The 21,437-nt window shown below is 35.8% G+C and overlaps 1 protein-coding gene and 1 long non-coding RNA gene across 2 annotated transcripts; both read right to left on the bottom strand.

Moving 5' to 3' along the window:
- Positions 1-395: 395 nt before the first annotated feature.
- On the bottom strand, positions 396-785 carry LOC136066829 (uncharacterized). The gene has a single exon (XM_065771753.1). It carries the CDS (start codon positions 783-785, stop codon positions 396-398), a length of 390 nt encoding a protein of 129 aa, XP_065627825.1.
- A 5,330-nt stretch (positions 786-6,115) lies between these two features.
- LOC136066836 (uncharacterized) lies at positions 6,116-8,232 on the bottom strand. Its single transcript, XR_010628337.1, has 4 exons — positions 8,153-8,232; positions 7,448-7,920; positions 6,861-7,021; positions 6,116-6,400 (listed from the first exon to the last, which is right to left on the bottom strand). It is a non-coding gene; the product is annotated as an uncharacterized LOC136066836 (long non-coding RNA).
- Positions 8,233-21,437: the final 13,205 nt, after the last annotated feature.

Below are 21,437 nucleotides of genomic sequence, written 5' to 3'. Positions count from 1 at the left end.
CCCCTTCTTCACAAACCTCTACAGTTTCCTTTTTCGTATGAGCTCCTCTATCTGCTCCTTCAAGTCTTTGCAATCTTCTGTGTAATGACCATGATCCTTGTGGAAACGACAATACTTCTTCCTATCATGCACATTGGGTGACGAATGTAATGGCTTGGGTCATTTAAGGTAGTGCTCATCTTTAATCTACGCCAAAATTTTGTCAACAGGCATAACTAAAGGAGTGAATTTTACCGTTCGTGGAGTTTTGATGTCTTTCCTTTTATCCCCATCATTAGTCTGTTGATCTGAGAGCTCCCTTTTCATCCTCTACGGTCGTCTTCTTTCCTTACCTTTTCGTTGGTTTTCTCTTTGTCTTTTATCGCCGCTAAGGCATCCTCAGCATTCATATACTTCTATGCTTTCAAGAGCATTTCTGCCATTGTTTTTGGAGGATTTTTCATAAGTGAGAACACAAACTTCCTGGACTTTAATCTGGCTTTAAAGGTTGTTAGTTGCACCTTGCCATCAGCTTTGTCTACCTCTAAAGTTTCCCGAGTGAAACGCTTCACGTACGACCTCAAGGTCTTCTTCTCTCCTTGCCTGATAGTGAGTAATTGGTCTGCTGGCCTTTTCGGACGTTGTCCCTTGACGAAATGGTGCAAAAAAGAATTGCTCAACTGTTTGAAGTTATCGATGGACGATGTTGGTAATTTCGTAAACCACTCCCTTGCAACTCCTTTGAGGGTGGTAGGGAAAGAACAACACAATATTTCATTTGGGGGTTGTTGGAGACCTAATGTCATCTTGAAAGTGTTTAGATGGTCCAGGGGATCCTTGAGTCCATCAAATGGTTCAAGCTAAGGCAGGCGAAACTTTGACGATATAGGGCATTCCAGAACTGTCGTTGTTAAGGGCAAATCCGTCGTCCTGACCATTCTATCTAGGTTTCAATCTGTTTTCCCTTTATTAGCATTCCTAAGCTCGCCCATCTCCTTCTTCATCTCCCGAAGAAGATTTGAGCTCAGTTTGTCTAGAGTAGTTGGCCTTCGATGGTCACTCCTTTTTTTACTATCTCCCTCGTCTTCCTGATTAGCCCTGGACCGGTTCTCCTCCTATTGGAGTTGCATCCTCATCTCCTAGTTCTATCTAGTAAGTTCTTCCACGCTAGCTGTAAATGCCTAGATTTGCAGGGCTAGTGCTGTAGAATCTTGATTGGACTTTTAGAAATTGTCTAGAACTGTGCTTTCGAACCTAAGTGCCAAAATGTCTTCTCCACAAACAGCACCAAACTGATGATGCGTAAGATCGTCAACCCTGTTGGTTCGTTAGATGGAAATGAATCTTGGTCACTATTCCTGCAAACCCAAGACAAAGTCTCTCCAACAATGGTCATTAGTGTGGTGCTTACCACAACATCTCCGATGCCAAAGTCAGTATACGGAAGATTTTTGAGAATAATAAGAGAGTACTCCATATCAGAGTGGTTTTGGGTGAATCATATGTACCTTCTTTGTCTTTAATCAGTGTATATATATAGCTTCATGGTTTTAGCTGTTGGAGCCTTAATTGTGGCTTTATTGCCCTTTTTGTAACGTCCCTAGGTTCATGAATATGGGTTTTGCTGAGGTCTCAACGGTCGGCCAACTGATTGGTAACTGTCCAAGGCATTAAATGCTCTTATTAATGACTCGCCTATGTTCGCCCGTGTTGTGCCGAGGTGGACGAGTATATTTGATGAGGTCGTCCAAGGAGGAAAGTCTCGTCAGTCCCATCAATATATATATATATACAAACAAACAAAAGCAAAGCACAAACATAGTGTTTTTTTTTTCTTTCTCAACCTTGACAGGCCATCGATAATCACAGTTCGGCTTGAGGTTCTATGCCAATCCATCTGCCTAGGATCATTCATAACATTAAAAGACCACATATAAACCTAAAATCCATTTAATTTTGAAAGGAAATGTTTCAAAATTATTTTTGAGACGTTACTTTCTATGAAAACCAAATAACTTTGTCCACTAACCATCATAATTAAGAATAATGTCACCCACTAACCACATGGATCTTATTGCAGTAGGAAAAACCAATGTAAGAAAAGAAAAATATCTGCTTATGATTACAATGTAATGAAAACACACTAAAACAAAGAGAAAAACCAGCAGTGTTGCAATGCAAACCCAATACAAACATTCATTAGTAAACATGCCTCTTTCCTTGAGACGGGTCTTTCCAACACTTGGTTTATTTTATAAGGTCTTTAGTGCGAAATATTTTCCTAATGGTAGCATCTTGGAAGTTTCGGTTCATCCACGATGTTCTTTTGCTTGGAGGAGTATTTTACAAGTAAGGGATGTCATTAATAAAGGTGCTGTTTGGAGAGTGGGGAATGGAGAGTCTATTAAAATTTGGGAGCATAATTGGTTGCTGGACCATTCCAACAATAAGGTTGTGTCTCCAAGGACTAACACTGATGTTGTCTTTGTGAAGGACCTCTTTTTGGAAGGTAGAAGGGTGTGGGATCCTGGTTTAGTGGAAAGGATTTTTTTGCCATGGGAGGTTGAGTTGATCAAACGGATTCCAGTGAGTGAAGAGTATGTTAAAGACTTGTTGATTTGGCCTTTAACTCCTACTAGAGATTATAGTGTGCGGAGCACCTATCGGATGTTGGAGACAAATGCAAGACAATAACATCCAGGTTCTTCTTCACTGGATGGGCAGAGCAAGGTATGGAAGGAGATTTGGAAGATCAAGACTCCAAATAGAATTCGTCATTTTAATTGGTGAGTTGCACATGACTCTCTACCTACAAAACAGAATCTTCGACATTGACATGTCCCTGTTGAAGCCTCCTATTCAACGTGTGATGAGCATACGAAATCTTTAATCCATTGTTTGTGGTTGTGCAATCATGCCCAGGCAGTTTGGAAATCTAATATTAGTTTTGTCATGTTCTACAGAAAACAATATCGGAGCTTGTTCGAGTTATGGGAGGAGGTATTATGTAGCGCTTTGGAGTATCAGGTGGCTCTGTTTTCTACTATTTCTTGGTGTTTGTGGCAGAGACAGAATAGATTGAGAGAGAACCAACCAACTTGGCCATTGAAGGAAGTTGGTGAGAGGGAAATTGTCTTAGTGCGGGAATTCTTTGATGTGTGCAAGTCTGATGTTGGGTCGAGTGTTCCTGCTGCTCATGTGCATCGATCTGATCCTCCAGAGGGTATATAAGGTGAACTTTGATGCTGCTATGTTTGAGAATTCAAGTTATGTAGGTATCGGGGTGGCGATTTGAGACTCAGATGGTGAGATCATTGCTGCTTTGTCCCAAAGGATTCCTCTTCCTTTTTCGGTGGAGATGGCAGAAGCCATGGCAGCTCTTTTTGCGCAAGAAATGTGTCTAAGGAATAAAGCAAATGCAAAGTAAATGTTAGCTCTTTTTGACCCATAATAATAAATAATATATTATAAGGAATATAAAAAATAAAACAATGAAAAGTAAAGTAAACAAAATCAAAATAAAGCAAATGCAAAGTACCTAATCTGGGAAAGAGTTAAAAACAATGGGTTACGGGTCAACCGGTCTTAGCTAGGAGAAAGTATACTATATTTTAGTAATATCAATTCAGCATCTGTTTTAATATTTTCTACCCAATAAATAAGTGACAGTTGTTTCAAGAGAACCACATAATTCTATTGCACTAGACCAAAGCAAAAGACAATTTTATCCTAAAAAATTTCAAACCGGTGCCACTTTCTTCCACACTTTACCAAACCTAAAATTGCAAAACCCATATGTTTCTCTCTTTGTCTTAAATACTCCCTCTCCTTTCTCTCTCTCTCTCACCTTGGACCTCGCTGCCAAATATAGCCATTGCCGTGCATCATTGGTCCAGCGAGATCAGAATTTGTATCCTATGAAAACCTCAAAAATCATCTTTATTCTATTTCTAGCATCATCGTCAGAACTCGCACCACTTTCTTAGTCACCAATTTTGACACCCAATGACGCAAATGGGTAATTTTTCCTTTTTATCTGCTTCTTTTCAATACCTTTTCACATCTTCTTTTTCATTTTCTTTTTATTTACTTGCAAACTAATGTTGGGAGGCATATTTGAGTGTGGAAAGGAGACAAATTTTTTATTTTCTTTTTATTTCTTTGCAACTACGGATGGGAGACATTTTTTTTTCCATTTCTGATAAAAGTTTAGAAGATGGAAGGCACAATTGAGTGTGGAAAGGAGATCGATTTTTCATTTTCATTTTATTTCTTTGCAACTATAGATGTGTTTTTTCACTTATCACCATACAAAATAATGCAAAGGCTCATTTTAGCGTGGAAAGGAGATAGATAGGAATCCTAGAACCTGAAACTTGTTGTATATGTGATAGCCTAAATAAGAAGTTTATTTTTGATATATATCCTAGTTTTTGTTAAAAAAAAAGTTTAAGAAACTCATCAGGACATTGAAACAGATCCGTCTCTCTTTGAATTTGGCATTGGTGCAAGGATGTGATGCTTTTGTTCTATTCAGTTTGCTGAAGGAATTGATTCCAATAGTTAGTCTCTTTCTAAAAGTCTCCGCTAAGGTATTCAATCTATTTTTCCTTTGTCTTTTTTTTTTTTTTTTTTTTTTTTAAATATTTTAGTTTTAAGTCTCTGTGTAACAACTCTTTTGGACAAGGTTTTCAGACTCGGACCGTTCATTGAACCGTAAAAGGGAGATGTTCAAGGTTTTTGAGGTTGAACCGAGGTCGAACCGGGGTCGAACCGTGATGACGTCATAATTAATTTAATAATTAATTAAAGCCTAAATATAGGTATTAAATTTATAAAACTAGCAAAATTGACTAATATATCTATATATGTGAGGGAAATTTAATGATTTTCAAGCATATATTTAATAATTAAATAAGAAAGTTAATAAAATAAAATAATAACCATGAAAACATTAAAATTTATGATTAATTTTTGAAGTAAAGTTGAATATCTTTGAAGGATTTTAATTATAATTTTTTTTATTCCTTGTAAGAGATGGATAATTTAATTAAGTAGAATAAAATTGTGTTAAGTTGTTTTTATAAAAAAAAAAAAAAATTGTTAAAGGGTTGGACCGCACGGTTCTTGACCGGTTCGTACGGTCCAACCCCGGTTTTAGGGGTTCACGGAATTGCCATATATGCCCGGTTCTTTATGCTTAAAAAACCGGTTTTCATCACGGTTCACGGTTTTCACAGTCCAACCTCCCGGTCCGGTCCGGTTCTGAGAACTATGCTTTTGGATACATTTTGTAATTAATGTGGCAAAAAAAAAAAAAAAAAATGCTAGATTCTATATGAAAATGATGAATATTTTTAAATGTAATGGTAAAGTTCATTTCTATGTGTGCATCTTTGAATAAGACAATTGTGGATGAAGGTCATAAAATTCATTAAGGGAGAGGCTGATAATTTTGGAGGGTGAATATAGTTCCTCCCATCTAGACAATTTGCAAATAGTCTTGGAGATGACTTCGAAGTTCTCATTTTCTTTTGCTTAAAATTAACCTTACAAAGGACTTTTGTTCAATATGAGCAAAATTTAATTGTTTAGATACCGCTTATTGCTAAAAGCTAAAAATTGAAAACACTGTAGTAACATAATTTTTAAATGTGTAAATAGTGTTGTGGGACTCAATTTTAAATTTGTTTTTGTTGAAAAAAGTAGTTTGCATGTCCCGTGAATAGTACACAGGACTCACTATTTTAAACGCAGACGCAAACGTGCACCGAATAATCTGTATCCAAACTCAGGCTAAGATGAACTAAATACATTGATGTGCTCTCTAATTTGTGTTGCCAAAATGTTTAGCCATTCAATCTTCAATTTTTCTCAAATCCAACAATGATAATCAATTTACAAAACAATTTAATACATCAAATTTGAATTTGAGCTTTATGAGTAAATTGTCGTGCAATCATAAAATTCTGCTTAAAACTAGATCAGTCTTTACTTCAGAATTGTTTTTCACCTTTGGCCGAGGTCCACCTCTATATATAATGATGAAAACTCAAGCATGCTTTATTGTATCCTAATTGGCTTGAAGATAATATTTGCAATTACAAACTTGAAAACAATATCTCAGCGAAAAACAAACTTGAAAACAATATAATTGTCCACTATTTATATATGAAAGTTGTATGACAAACATGAAATGAAACAATCTACTTATAAGACTTTTTTCTTAAATTATGTCTCTCAAAACAACTTGCGAACATACAATTGCCTAAGTAGAAGACCTCAAATTTTTCTCAACATTCATAAATATAGATAGTGAGACAATTTGCAAATCACATCTTCCATCAATAACCCAGCATAAGCTACTTGATATGCTCTTTCAATGTTTTACAGCATTTAAGCTCCAGCCTTGGAGATTTATCTGTGCAAAAAAAAAAAAAAAAAGAAAAAGAAAAAAGAAGGCACTCACATAAGAATAAGAAATTAAAGTACCTAACAGAATCATAGGCATTAAATGGTACTAGTAATTGCAGAGTAAAATACAAAAACTATATGAATAGCTTTGCCACTACAAATTTCCAACTAATATGATGGTATCAAAAATAAATTCAAAGAAAGAAAACAGAATTTCATTCACTCATTTTGGGAATAATTAAACCCCAAACTTTTACTAAATGAAATGTATAAATTCAGTAAAACAAAAATGATATCCACCAATGAAACAGTCATGAAAGAAAATTGTAATAGCTGAGTAGTAAGTATCACCAGCAACAATGACATTGAAGACACAATTAAGAACATCAAACGTGCTATAAGCACGTTATGTGTTATATCATACCTTTACGGCTTTACCAACAGTAAACTAAGACAAAGTATTGTACCTGTCAAAGAATATGTCTAATTCCTCTTATCAAAATTATCCATTGACTGCCCACCTTCTCCTACAATGAGCTCTCTGCATACAAAACTTCCTTGCAACCACCTTTTCTTTTGTACCACAACTCTACTGAGCTTAACACCACGTTAGGTTGATAGCCCACTCCTTAAATTTTCAAAAACCAAATAAATAAACAATGGAAAATAAAAATATTTTATTGACATAATTGATAATGGAAACAAAATTAACATAAAATTTATAGTAAAAACAAATGTAATTTGTGCTTAGAATTCTAGATTATAATATTTCTTTGCAACTTTTAGTCTTCTAATTCTCTAATACCATTAAAGGATCTTTACGTTACAAATCTAGACTACACATTCATATAAATATAATGGGTAAAAATAATAGATAAGCATAGTAACTTCAAATTTTTGGCCTGATCCGAACCTACCCACAAATTGCTATTTTCTTCATCTATACGTTTGAATACATTTTGGAGGTAGAGATGAGGGCTATCAGTGTATATGGATATTTTTAAAAAGAAAAAGATAAAGAAAATATGAGAAAATTACCACAAAGAGAGAATACCTAGAGGTGGTCGGAACCGCAGGTAGGGACGGTGCTTTGTGGTGGTCGGAACAGGAGGTAATGGCTATAGTTTGTAGTGGTCATAACTGGAGGTTGGGGAGAGTGGTGTGGCGAGGAAATGGAAGCTGTAGTTGCAGGTAGAATGGAGTTTGGGTGAGAGAGAGAGAGAGAGAGAGAGAGAGAGCTGAGAGAGGTAGAGAAGAACTAAAGAAGAGTAAAGTTGATTTGGGAATTAGATTCCAAAACGCAGAAGAAGGAGAAAGAGATGCGTCATAAGGCAGGGTTTTGAAAAAATTTCAGGGTCAAGATGGTCTTTTTGTTTGATTTGTGGAGTAGTCTTATGTGGTTTTTTGAACACCAAAATAGATGTTGAGTTGGTATTAGTAAAACATGGTATACTTTCTCGACTTGGGAAGCTTAAATGGGAATTCAAATCTTTGCCATAAATAATCATTTTCAGGTGTTCCCTGAGGCTGCATTAGAGTTTCAAGGGCGTATTGAGGATACATTGAATATGTTCTATATCATAAATATAAATAAATTGCACAAAGAATAACCAAGAAACTACTGACCAATGAAGGTAAATATTCAACGGATGTAAAGTCAACATTACAATCAATGACAATGAATGAATAACAAAAGGCAAATAATAGACAAAACACCGAAACATTGATTTTCAAAAATTTAACAGTAAAATTAACTTACTCTGACTTCTTGTCTTGATGCCTCAGATAGATAATTGTTAACTGCAGGAGAAAGTCTATCAGAGTACTTGGGGGAAGCAGCCCATCCCCAACTAGGCTGCGAGAACTACAGCCCATGAGCAAGCCATCAGCAGGTTTTCTATGCTGTAAAAGACATAATCAACAGTTTTAAGGGTAATGTAATTAGAGCAGGAGCCAGAACAACCAAATGTGATACAAAATGCAACTTCAAGAAGGACTCATACAAAAACATATATGAAGGGTACGTTTGAGTATCGCTTATTTTGCTGAAAACTGAAAACAATAAAAAAAAAATTCTCGGTTACTGTTCACACTTACAAAATACTGTTCATATGCCTTAATGCACTGTTCATGTCCCATATATAGTGTAAGAGGTGCTGGTAAAAAAAAAAAAAAAAAAAAGTGCAAAATGCAAAACGTGACGTGGACGTGGGATCCAAACGCTCACCAACTGTGAAGGGCCCAAAAAAATGAAAAAGAGCTTCAAAAATATTTTGTTCATGAAAGAGAGCATTAACCACAAGGTGGAAACAGTTACGATTTTACCAAAAAGGGATTCAAAATTTAAGCTTAATGAAAAACATCTACCCTCTAACTTCTTCAAGATAAGTTTTTAAAATTGGAAAAAGTAGCAACACACAAGCCAGGAGGAATATATATATATATATATATGTCCACACAGTCAACGGCGGAAATTCACTTCCGTATTGATTTGACGTGGGTAAGAGCCAACCATGACTAGCTGGGAGTACCTACTGATAGAACCTTCATTCCTCCAAAGCTGATCAATGACACACTTATTGGATGAAGTATCTCCTTGTTAATTCTCATTTCCTGGAAGGCTAGCTAGTAGAGAATATCGGCCAAACTCCCATTGTCCACTAACACTCTTCTGGTTGTATAATTTGCAATTGTCAGAGTAACGACAATAGCATCATCATGAGGGTGGTGCAGTCATCTTACATCATCATCTGTAAAAATTATGGCTGGCTCATCATCTTGGATCATCCTTGGTAGTCGTCTAAATATCTAAACATTTTGAACTTCCCATAGATAAGTCTTCTTGGCTTTGAACAAGCTTCCTATTGACATGCCCTCTACAATGATCTTTATTTCTCCAAACGGTGGATGCACTTGTTCTTCTGCCTTGCCTTTCATTGGCTATCTCTCGTCTTTATGATCTCACCCAAGAAATTTTTTTAGCTTCCCTTGCTTAATGAGGATTTCAATCTGCTGCTTTAAGTCATAACACTCGTTCGTATCGTATCCATTGTCACAGTGAAAACGACAATACTTGCTTTTATTTTGCTTGCTAGGATCTCCTTTCATTCTCTTGGGCAACTTCAAGGAGGGATCGTCTTTGATTTGCATTAACACTTGGTCAAGCGAAGTATTTAAGGGAGTGTAGTTAGAGTATTGTCCTAAGTATGATCTTGCTTTTTTACCATCACAATCTCTTTTCTCCCCTACTTTGGCTTTTTTTTTGGCGAAAACCTTGCTTTGGGTGGTGTACATACCCATTGTCTAGCTGTTCACCTTTTTTCTTTTTCTTGGCGATAATCGCGTCTACTGTGTTCATGAAACTCTGGGTTGAATGTATCAATTCAGCCATCGTCTGCGGCTCCTAATCATACAGCTTATGGATGAATAAGTCTAAACTGACTCCATTGTAGAAAGCTACTAGGAGGATTTTGTCATCCATGTCGTCCACTAATAGGGCTTCTCTGTTAAAACGACTGATAAAAGAATGCAGACTCTCATTCTCTCCTTGCACTATGCTCAACAAGCTGGACGAGGAACGTTTTTGCCTTTGTCCGCCTATGAAGTTGTTAACAAACAACTTACTTTACTCCTGAAACGAAGTTATGGTGTTTGGTGGTAATTTACTAAACCAAACTCAAGCTAGACCTTTCAAGGTGGTAGGAAAGGTTTTGCACATAAACTTCATCAACAATGAAGATCAAGAAGCACTTGGTTACAAAATCCTAAGGCACAAAAACGCAGTAGCTTCTTTCAGAGAGAATAAGGCATCGTTCACCTTTTACATATGTTCTCATTGTATTCTCTTATGTGACGACCTCTAAAATAAGCCTTATATAGGTCTAGGGTTGTGAGAAAAGAAACCCTACTCAAATACATAAGCCTAGCCCAAAAATAGAAATCTGAATTTCCGTAACCTCGACAGATAGCAGCTATCGAGGAGGTGTTGAGAAGGTGTCGAGGTTTAATGAATCTTGACAGATAGCAGCTATCGAGGAGGTGTCAAGGGGACAGAAACTTTCTCGATTGATCAACCAGCTATCGAGAAGCTATCGAGATTGCGATAAGAATCAGCTGAAGAGCTCGACAGATAGCCAGGTGTCGAGGAGGTGTCGAGAAGCTATCGAGCTATAAAATTTAGCACTTTCTCACTTGATTCTTGGACAGACTTGCATGGTTTTAACACTTGAACTTGAAACAAGGTTTCTTGAAGTATTAAACACATCCTAGATCTACCCAAATATAAGTAAGGTGCGTTTTGTCAAAGGATTAGCTAACTACAAAAAATAGTGACATATGTTCCTAGCATGTGAATAACATATGTCCTAACAATAGTGAATTGTTAGAACTTACCTTGGGTGAATGAGATTTGCTCCTTTCATAGAGAGTTAGATGTGGGTCTACTTGTTTGGATCCACTACCATCGTGGGTAATGTGGGTGGTTTTTAGAGAAAATGGGGTATGTGAAGCGTAGTTCAAGGAATCTCTTCCCCCTGTTAAGAGCAACGTGTCGTGGTTTGTTCATGTAGAACCTTTGGAGAATTCTTTGTAGAATTTACTAAGTATAATTTGGTCGTCCATGGACCTAGTTGTCTATAAATATAGTCTTTTATGGACGAGTTCTTTCAACTAGATTTTATTATTCCTGACGAAGGGTCTTCTTCATGCATTCTGTCATTCTTGGATGGTTTTCTTTAGACATGGTCTGGTCATGGATGACAACCAAGGACGGGTAATACTTAATTGATTCCCATCAAATAGAATTAAAAAAAAAAAAAAAAACTATCCAACCCATGGGTTCAACCCAACCCAACCCCGATCCATGTGGGTTAGGTTCAACCCCTATAATGGGTTGGGTTGGGTTTTATTTTTTATAACCCATCATGGTGAGTTAGGTAGAAAAATCTTCTCAATTCGACGTAACTCGATCCATGCACACCCCTGCTTAAGAACAATGAAAGCTATAAAAATAAAGGTAAAAAATAACTTGTCCTTGTCAAACCTAACCAAGAAAGCAAGAACATTTTAAATAGTAACATTTAGAATCACGTATATCCTAAAATCACTCACCCACATTGAGGTTGATAATATTAATGTTATGAGCAAACTCTCTCCACTGGGAATGGATTATTCACTACTTGGAAATATTTTGGAAGAAATAAACACTTTAGTGGCTGATCTTTGCAATAACTATTTCTAATGTGTCAGGTGATTTGGTAACTCAGTGGTGCACTCTTTAGCTAAATTTGTTAGTTTATCTCTAATAATATTGAAAGTTCAAATAGTGTATAAAACACTATGAACGTTTAGACCCCCAATTACAAATTATCAATTCAAGCTTATTATCAAACAATAAATGTGCGGACCATGAAAATAAGCTAAACACATAAACAATCTAAACCAATTTAAAATCACATCCACAGTAGAAATTAAATGGTAAAGATTAAGGGAAGAGAGATGCAAACACAAGGACAACACACAATGTGTTATCGAAGAGAAAACCGAAGCCCTCGGCGTAAAACCTCTCATCCGCCCTCCAAGCGGTAAATAATCCACTAGAAAATGTAGTTGGGATACATGAACAGCAATAGACTCTCTAAGCCTAATCTACCTAGGTACCTAAGCCCTCCAAGCTTCTTGCTCCAACGAGGTTGCGCCGAACCTTTTTCTTCTCTAGCTTACCGAATTCCGTTATAGCCCATAGCATCAACCAATAACCATTGGTCCCTTCCAAACTGCTTCTCTAAGCACCAAAAGACCTTCNCTAAGTATAATTTGGTCGTCCATGGACCTAGTTGTCTATAAATATAGTCTTTTATGGACGAGTTCTTTCAACTAGATTTTATTATTCCTGACGAAGGGTCTTCTTCATGCATTCTGTCATTCTTGGATGGTTTTCTTTAGACATGGTCTGGTCATGGATGACAACCAAGGACGGGTAATACTTAATTGATTCCCATCAAATAGAATTAAAAAAAAAAAAAAAAACTATCCAACCCATGGGTTCAACCCAACCCAACCCCGATCCATGTGGGTTAGGTTCAACCCCTATAATGGGTTGGGTTGGGTTTTATTTTTTATAACCCATCATGGTGAGTTAGGTAGAAAAATCTTCTCAATTCGACGTAACTCGATCCATGCACACCCCTGCTTAAGAACAATGAAAGCTATAAAAATAAAGGTAAAAAATAACTTGTCCTTGTCAAACCTAACCAAGAAAGCAAGAACATTTTAAATAGTAACATTTAGAATCACGTATATCCTAAAATCACTCACCCACATTGAGGTTGATAATATTAATGTTATGAGCAAACTCTCTCCACTGGGAATGGATTATTCACTACTTGGAAATATTTTGGAAGAAATAAACACTTTAGTGGCTGATCTTTGCAATAACTATTTCTAATGTGTCAGGTGATTTGGTAACTCAGTGGTGCACTCTTTAGCTAAATTTGTTAGTTTATCTCTAATAATATTGAAAGTTCAAATAGTGTATAAAACACTATGAACGTTTAGACCCCCAATTACAAATTATCAATTCAAGCTTATTATCAAACAATAAATGTGCGGACCATGAAAATAAGCTAAACACATAAACAATCTAAACCAATTTAAAATCACATCCACAGTAGAAATTAAATGGTAAAGATTAAGGGAAGAGAGATGCAAACACAAGGACAACACACAATGTGTTATCGAAGAGAAAACCGAAGCCCTCGGCGTAAAACCTCTCATCCGCCCTCCAAGCGGTAAATAATCCACTAGAAAATGTAGTTGGGATACATGAACAGCAATAGACTCTCTAAGCCTAATCTACCTAGGTACCTAAGCCCTCCAAGCTTCTTGCTCCAACGAGGTTGCGCCGAACCTTTTTCTTCTCTAGCTTACCGAATTCCGTTATAGCCCATAGCATCAACCAATAACCATTGGTCCCTTCCAAACTGCTTCTCTAAGCACCAAAAGACCTTCTCATAGACGTGGGTGTGGTGAGAAAGGGATTTGGTCAAGAACCTCTCAAGGATGTATTAATGGAGAGGAAGAGAGTAGAGGAATTTGAAGAGTCTTTTAGGTGAAGATTGTAGATGAATCAATCTTGTTTTTCTCTAGGGTTTCTCTCTCAAAATTCTCTCTAGAAGCTCCCTACATTTCGTGGGTATAAAGGTCTATATATAATGGGGTGAGAAAGGAATACGAAGAGATAGTTTTTCCCAAACAGGGTAAGTTAGCGGCTTGGCTTTGCGACTGGTCTAAGTCGCGAGTTCAAGCCGCGAGTTAACGGCCTGGCCAGCCTGGGACTTTTGTCCTATAGTACGACAGCTGGCGTGACCCTTCACCTTCCTGCATGCTTCTCACATGTGCTGCAGTTGGCGGCTTGCTTGTCGCAAGTCAGCCGCGAGTCCCTGCTTTTTTGCACAATCTTGAGCATTTATTCACATTCTTTCACACTCTACCCTTACATGAATCCCACCTAAATACAGGGTCACTAAGCGCTGAAATACAAGCAAATTGGCACAGAATAAAGCCAACAAGATGGTTGATAAAATTCAACCTTACAAATATAACTTGGATGAAAGATCCTCCTCCTCTTGCCTTAGAGACTCTATTCTTTAATGTAAATGTTTCTCTTTAATAAATGATAGTCTTTTGAGCCTGAAAATAATTAATTTATATATAAACTCAAATTAGCTAAGTTTTGCTTTCACCTGTCAAGAGTAGAACTTCTATTCAAATACCAAAATCGGAGCTAGATGATCCACTTGATAGAGAGATTATTGATATATGTTGTTATTATTTTTTTTTCTTTGCACGTAAAAAAGTAAAACAAATAAAAACATGTATTAGAGCATTTACCCACAATAAATCAAAATGATGCAAAAATTGTCATAATGAATAAGAAATTTTTTTAAACCCTGTTCCCCCCTCCCTCTCTTAATGAATTTAATTGTGATTAATGCATTGTAAAATTAGTGTTAATAGTAAACTTAGTGAAAGTGATGTTACTATAATCAGACTTGACTTCAATCCAATCCATTGAAGCACTGAACTCATGCTTTACCCGTTCTAATTACAATTTATCACTTTAATAAATTGTAAAAAGCTTTACATCTCTAACATGACACTATTCCATGTGATCATATTTACCCTCACTTCACGCTTTTATTCAACAGCGACTTCCAAAACTTTGCATCGTAGGGGTTTCAAATTCTATTACCCCTACACGCCTTAAGTGCAATTCATTAGCTTGGGAATATCAAAAGAAAGGGGAACAGGAAGGGGGGAGAGGAGGTTGTATTTTAGAATCAATATGTCTTCAAATAGTTGATTTGTAAAAGTTGAAAGCCCTCTTATTGGATGATCATTATATATATATATATATATATATATATATAATCTTCATATAGAGTGCATGCTTGAGAGTGTGCTTTTCTTTCTATTTTTATTTTTTTCTAAAGATTGGAACACTAAAATGTGGAGTAATGAGTAAAAGAGAAAAAAGTGGAGAAATTAAGAGAATATTCGACTAATAAAAATAGTTAATTATTGCTAATATAGTGATATCTCTTTTTAGCTAAATACACAATCAACCTTTGTATTTAATTTATTAATTTTGGAAGATTCACAAAACTAAATCTTAATTTTGTTGTATAATTTAATAGGCATAACAAAAAATATTATGATACAAGCCTCTTAATGAAAATAGTTATTACGTTTGCTTTATTGCTACATGTTGTGACTTGTGAGGAATGCACAACCTTCTTAACAACCTACTTGTAATTTATGAAAATGAAAACACTTTATATAGGTTACTATGTCAGTAAGTGTTTTCTTCCTCTTTCCATAATAACTGAACGGTTTTAGACCCCTTAAAACACAACCAGATTGGTTAGCCTAGATTAATAAGCCAAGTTGTTACTTAGTCAAATTATGCAATTCTAGGTTAAAGCAATCAAATAATCATATCAAAAATAAAGCAACGGAATAATAAAAGACACAATGATATGATCACCCAGGAAACCACACGGTAAAAACCTGGGGAGGATTTGACTTAGCTATCCTCAAGGTAAACCTAAATCCACTATGCGAAAGAATCGAAGTTCATACAGAAGGACTACAAGCTCCCCGCTTGACTTTCTAATGCTACCCACCAGTAGAACTTACTGACACGACCACGTGCAAGCTCCGAATCCACGGACTTCTTCTTTCTTGAATTCTTCAATCAACTATAAGCACCCCCGCTTGATATTCTTTAAGCTTCAATGGTAGCAACCAAGTTGATCATCAAGATATTGATATTATCTCCAACTTGAAAACCCTAAGTTTTGTGTAAAGGAAAGCTCCTCTAGATCTCACAAGAGATTTACACAAAACAGCAATGTATGAGCAACAATACAATTGGAGCAACCTTCAAAAACGTGGCTACGGTTTAGTTTATATATGTAGGGTAAAAACATAAAACCCTAAACGTTTAATGAAGTAAGGCTGAGTTGGAAATTTTGCAGAAAAATCAACCTATGCGATTTTCGATCGATCGAGTCTATTCTTCGATCGATCGAGCCAGGCCGAAAGTTCCAAGTACTTCTGCAGGCCACTTGATTCCAACTTTACAATAATAAACCAACTTTGAGCAAGCCTAAACAAGACTAAATACATTATTTTGATCATGGTTTGCCAACATGACAAATTAGAGTTCTAAATACATAAAATCCTAAGACCTTAGAACCTAACAAACTCCCTCTTTGGCAATCCGTGACAAAACCCTAATTAAAAGCTCAAAGTTTTACAAGTAAAAAGCCCTTTACAAAGAAATGCTCATAAACTTCAAATTCAGTCTAACTACTATCCATCGGTTGCAAGTGTAGACAGCAGCTTAGTTGAAGCAACCTGTATATTCCTAAAATACTCAACAAATGCATAAACGCATGTGTGACAGAAAAGAGTAAAACAACAGGTATAACATTCTTGTAAGATTCACACAACACAAAATAAAGACATATATGAATGATAAACTCATAAATATAAATCAATAAGTAGTGAATCACAAATAAACAAGAATCAATAAAAAACATGTATATCAATCAATGTTACTCCCCCTAACATGAATATCTCCAAAATGATATACAAAGTGAAGCACCTAGATACAATCTAAAAACTCCACAAGCTCCTCTCAACAAGTAACAAAAATCTCCCCTAACAACAAAACTCCTCTACAAGACAAAACTCCACTCCCCTTTTTGTGACGGAATGCCAAAGAGCAATCATGAGTCGCCATCAAAAGGAGGTGGTGAGGGTGAATGAAGACGCACTAATCGGCTCGGAGAGCACGAATCTCATCTAGTAAGTCCACCAAAATGTGACCATGAGCTGCCTGAATGGTCATGACAGTCTCCAGAGTACGACGAACATCAAAGTCGGTCGAAGGAGGTGGAGGACATCAGCAGCTGCAGCATCATCACCAACTGGATCAGGAACATCCTCACCAGCAATACCTGTAGAAGAAGAAGGAGGAGGAGCGCTACTAGACGGCTCAGACCTAGGGTGTTTAGAACCAGCTCGAAGATGAACGACCCTCTGTCTAAGAAAAGACGCACCTATGGGAGCTATCACATGAACGGGCTCAGAGGAAGGAAGTCACTAAGGTCAAGATAGAGCAAAATCCTATGAATAAAAATAGGATGAACAAGAGCATGAGAAGTAGATGAACTCCTATAAACATCGTTCAAAGAACGAAGAAAGAGATGGGGAAAACTAATAGGAGCATCAGTAACCAAAGCGTACAAAAATACACACCTCTCAAGAGGAATGGTGTGAACATGAGAAATGGGCCAGATGGAATGACATGCTATCCTAAGGAACAGATAGTGCAACCCGGAGAGCTCAGCAGAAGTGATCCTAGGATCAGAACCCCATTGGACAGAAGTCCTAGTGATGAAAATAAAACTCGCTCAGCTCAGGAGACTCGTCATATGGATAGACAGAATTCCTAACTAATGGTACCCCTAGAGCATCAGCCACTACCTGAGGAGTAATGATGTACTCTACGCCTCGTATCCAACTCTTTACTAAAGTGTTGGAATCATAGACGCGGATAGAGATGTTCGAAAAGAACTCTCTAATCAAGGCAGAAGGTGGAGGAGGATCGAAATGTCCAACAAGGGTAACCAGCCCGACGCTCAAAGTTTGCCCTAATGGCAGGATCAAGCTCATCTAACAAAACAGAACGCTCAGCCCAAATCTTTCTCTTAAGGTTAAGTTTCTCAAAAAGCTCTTGTTTTCTCACTCGAAAACCTCTCACGGTCAAAGGAAGGAGGGGATGGAGAGGAAGAGGAACAGACCTACGGGCTCTAGTCTTCCTAGGCATGATGCTAAGGAAAGGACAGAGACACAAAGAAAAACCAAAAGAACACAAGAAAACAAAACCAAGGACAGACTGTAAGTTAGCACAAAAAAACAAAAGAACGAAAAATCTATATGATGCATGAACAGATACAATGTCATGATGCATGTACTAATGCAGTGAGCAATTAAGTTCAATTTAGATTAAATTGACAAAATTGGCTTGAGCAGGGAATTTCTTATCAAAAACCCAAAAATTGAAAACCACTTGATGAAATTTTAAACAAATTAATGAATTGAGCATTACAAAAACAGCACATAGATTATAATGCTTATTTCATCAATACAACAAGCCAATTTCATCAAATTTTACCAATTTAACAAAATCCCCAATCGGTATATTAAAAAAAAAAAAAAAAAAAAAAAAACTCTATATGACAAGCTGGTATACCATGTATCCGATGTGTGAGTCATGTGACCATACTCCTAAATGGTAGTGAGTCTCCAGCTTCTATCTTATGTGAGAGGGTGGTTACATTCCAATTTAGAATACTTCTTGCAAATCAAGAAAATGTACTCATATTTGGAAGAAATAATATAGACTTTCTAACTTGACACAAAAAGGTCAATCAAAATTTGACCTAATGATTAAACAAGTTTGGTAAGGTCACCTAGCTTTTCAACTAAAAACCATCCCAATTGTAAATGCGTAGGGGTCTTGTTTATTACTACAAATAAAGAGATCAAGGCTACAATAGTAGAGGTCTTGTTTATTAAGTGATACCTGTTCAAACTTAACATTGCCTTATCAAATTTTTGTGAGACAATCATATCTTTCAGCAAAAACATGCTGGTGCATTTAGGTTATTGTCAAATTGTTATATAGAAATATAGAATGTGATTTTGGATTATGGGTTTGCAATAAACATAGAATTATAAAGATGATTTTCACATGGTTGAGAAAGATCAAGGATGTTTTGTTTGTGAGTTCATTTTCTAGCTAGAAAATAGTAGATGCCTAACCATGAACCTTATATGCTAAGGTAGTTATTTAAACAAATTTGTTTAAGATTATAATGTAAATTGAATTTCACCGACAAAGGATGTAAAGTTTATATAAAGCCTCACTTATTGTAACTATAGGTGTATTTTTAAACAAATAAGACAGTCAAAATAAATGCAGTTATGATCATGTGAAACTTATTACTTATTACAGAGGGGACCTATAGCTACGTTTTTAAAAACACTGGTATAGGTGGTGGGTTTTAGCTGCATTTATAAGAAACGCAACTATAGGGCAACTATAGCTAGATTAGGGAATGCTCTTTCTATTTTTTGTAATCATATATTACACCCAGGTGCATTTCTCACAAGGCGAGTAATGAAAAGAAAGCTACCTTATCTTCAGCAAGCAGTGGAAGATGAAGAATCACAGGTGGCTCAATGTCTTCCTACCTGAAGCCCCCATTACGAAGCAAAAATAAACAAGAAGTACGGTAAAATGTAGAAGATTGGACCACATGTACACATGTAAGATGTATAAGAAAGCTAAATATTATATTACACACCAACTATGAGTATTTTTATTTTAGTTTGTAATAAAAATCTAAAACTACATACTTATGTCACCGCTGACCTCAACAAGAATCATTAATTGTTATTTCATTGGAACTCATTTTTAGGGAACTCATTTTTGGTTAATGACAAAATAGAATAGAAAAAGGGTTATCTTGCTTACTCAATTGATTTTCTATAGAATTGTAATAGAGCACATATACTAATACTATGTATGGTGATATTTAATTTCCAAAATAAGTAAAACTGTTGCCCACATAGTAAAAGGTTTGAGGGAACTCACTTGTAGTTAAGGAGAAAATGATGTAGGAAATAGTTATCACAAGCTTAGCCAGATCACGTGCAGGACAAAATCTACTGCCCGCACCAAATGGAATGAAAGCCTTTGCTTTGGCTTTTAAATTCTATTTACAAGAAAAATAACAAGTTAGTTATTTCAAGAAATATAATTGGGGCTTCGACCACTTCTTTGAGGTTCCAAGAGTTGGTCTAAGTTGCCTCGAAAAATCGATAAGATTTGTTGATTCTATCAACAGGAAAGAACCTAATGCATCCATGTAATTAGGAGTTACTTGTTAAGAGTCGATTGTCACATTTTCTTTTGGAGTTTAAAGTTGATTTAATTTATGAAAAACTTTAGTCAAGAAGGAAGTTGTATGAAGGGTTAAAATTAATTAAATTTATGAAACTTTATTTCATTTATGAAATAAGTTAGTCAAAAGAGAAGATGTATGAAGTGATAAACAGTTTAGGTACTTTACTCTGTAATTTAGTTAAGAGGAAGTTCAGGTTGCATATATACACACACACACTCAGGCTTCTCTTAATGCAATTTCAAGAGAGAGAAATTCACCCATTCAAATATAATACCACTTCCCTTTCCAATATAGTACTGCACTTTGGGTATGTCCCAACTGTGTTTGTTTTACATTTTTTTTTTTTTTTTTGAAAATTTGTTTGATACGGCCTACAAATGTCTCAGATACGGCCCTATGATACAAATTTGAATGTATATAATTAAAAGAAAAAACCCATAAAAAAATAGACTTACAAAGATGCAAGTATGCATCAAATTAAGAAAGATAGTAAACACAACAAAGTAGAGGCGTGGGAATTGAGGTACCAAGATAAAATGATAGAAAATGAAGGTGAATAGCTTTTGAGAGGCGTCTTGATTTTCTTGCACAATGATCGGAAGTTTTAGTGAACTTTGTGCCTCTGCCTGCAATTTCAAATCTTTGAGAACAACATCACTTGTGAAAGATATGTAAGGAACATATTAAATGGATACAAAATTCTTTAAGATCATAGAAAGAATTAATAATCACTAATCTTTTTATAAGTAAAAAAATTATATTCAAAATGAATAAATAATAATACAAATAGCACCTTGAATACACAATAGGTGTACCAACTACCCCTTAACTGTGTTTTGAGTCTCCTTTAAATATTATATACGTCAAACCAAGCTGCATAGTCTTTTAAACTGAAATGTTTTTTTAAAGTCATTGGGTTATGTATAAGTTTTTTCACCTTGGTGACAAGTTTGATTTAAGAAAATTACGAGGTATATGCAGTTTCATTGAATAACAATGTGCATTATCTTTGTTACATGAAAAAATATATTTAAAACAATCAGTAATTAGTCAATTACGAAACTATCATGTGAGCAAACAACTAAGTGTGGTGAAGGTTTGTCTTCAGGTTGGTTATTAGTTAATTACAAAAATATGAACTTGTACATAGTTGCAGAGAAATTGCAACCAAGCCAAACTATTACACTCTCAGAAGCCAAACAAATTAGGCCAGTTTCAGTTTGTCAACATTTGTATGATAGCTAGCATATAGAAATTTTATGGGAAAACTTGTGCCGTCATAAATTCTATCTAAAACTAAACAATTATAGACTTAAAAGGGCTGCCAGCTTTCTTTGAGAATCTGTTGTCGTTGTTGCAGGGAGACACTATACCTTCACAAAATTAGGAACCCAGTAAGTCTCCTTTTTGTTTCTAAGCAATTTCTCTTTCAACATTTCTGCTTTAATAAACCTGGACAAATATAAAATAGCTCGATCAGGAAGAATAAACGTTAAAAAC

The sequence above is a fragment of the Quercus suber genome, unplaced genomic scaffold (genome assembly GCF_002906115.3).
Source record: "Quercus suber isolate HL8 unplaced genomic scaffold, Cork oak 2.0 scaffold_48, whole genome shotgun sequence".
NCBI lineage: Eukaryota > Viridiplantae > Streptophyta > Magnoliopsida > Fagales > Fagaceae > Quercus > Quercus suber.
This window is presented reverse-complemented; position numbering and strand designations above follow the sequence as displayed.

Coding starts and splice junctions, on each gene's coding strand:
- LOC136066829 (XM_065771753.1), bottom strand. CDS start 785: ATGACATTAGGTCTCCAACAACCCCCAAATGAAATATTGTGTTGTTCT.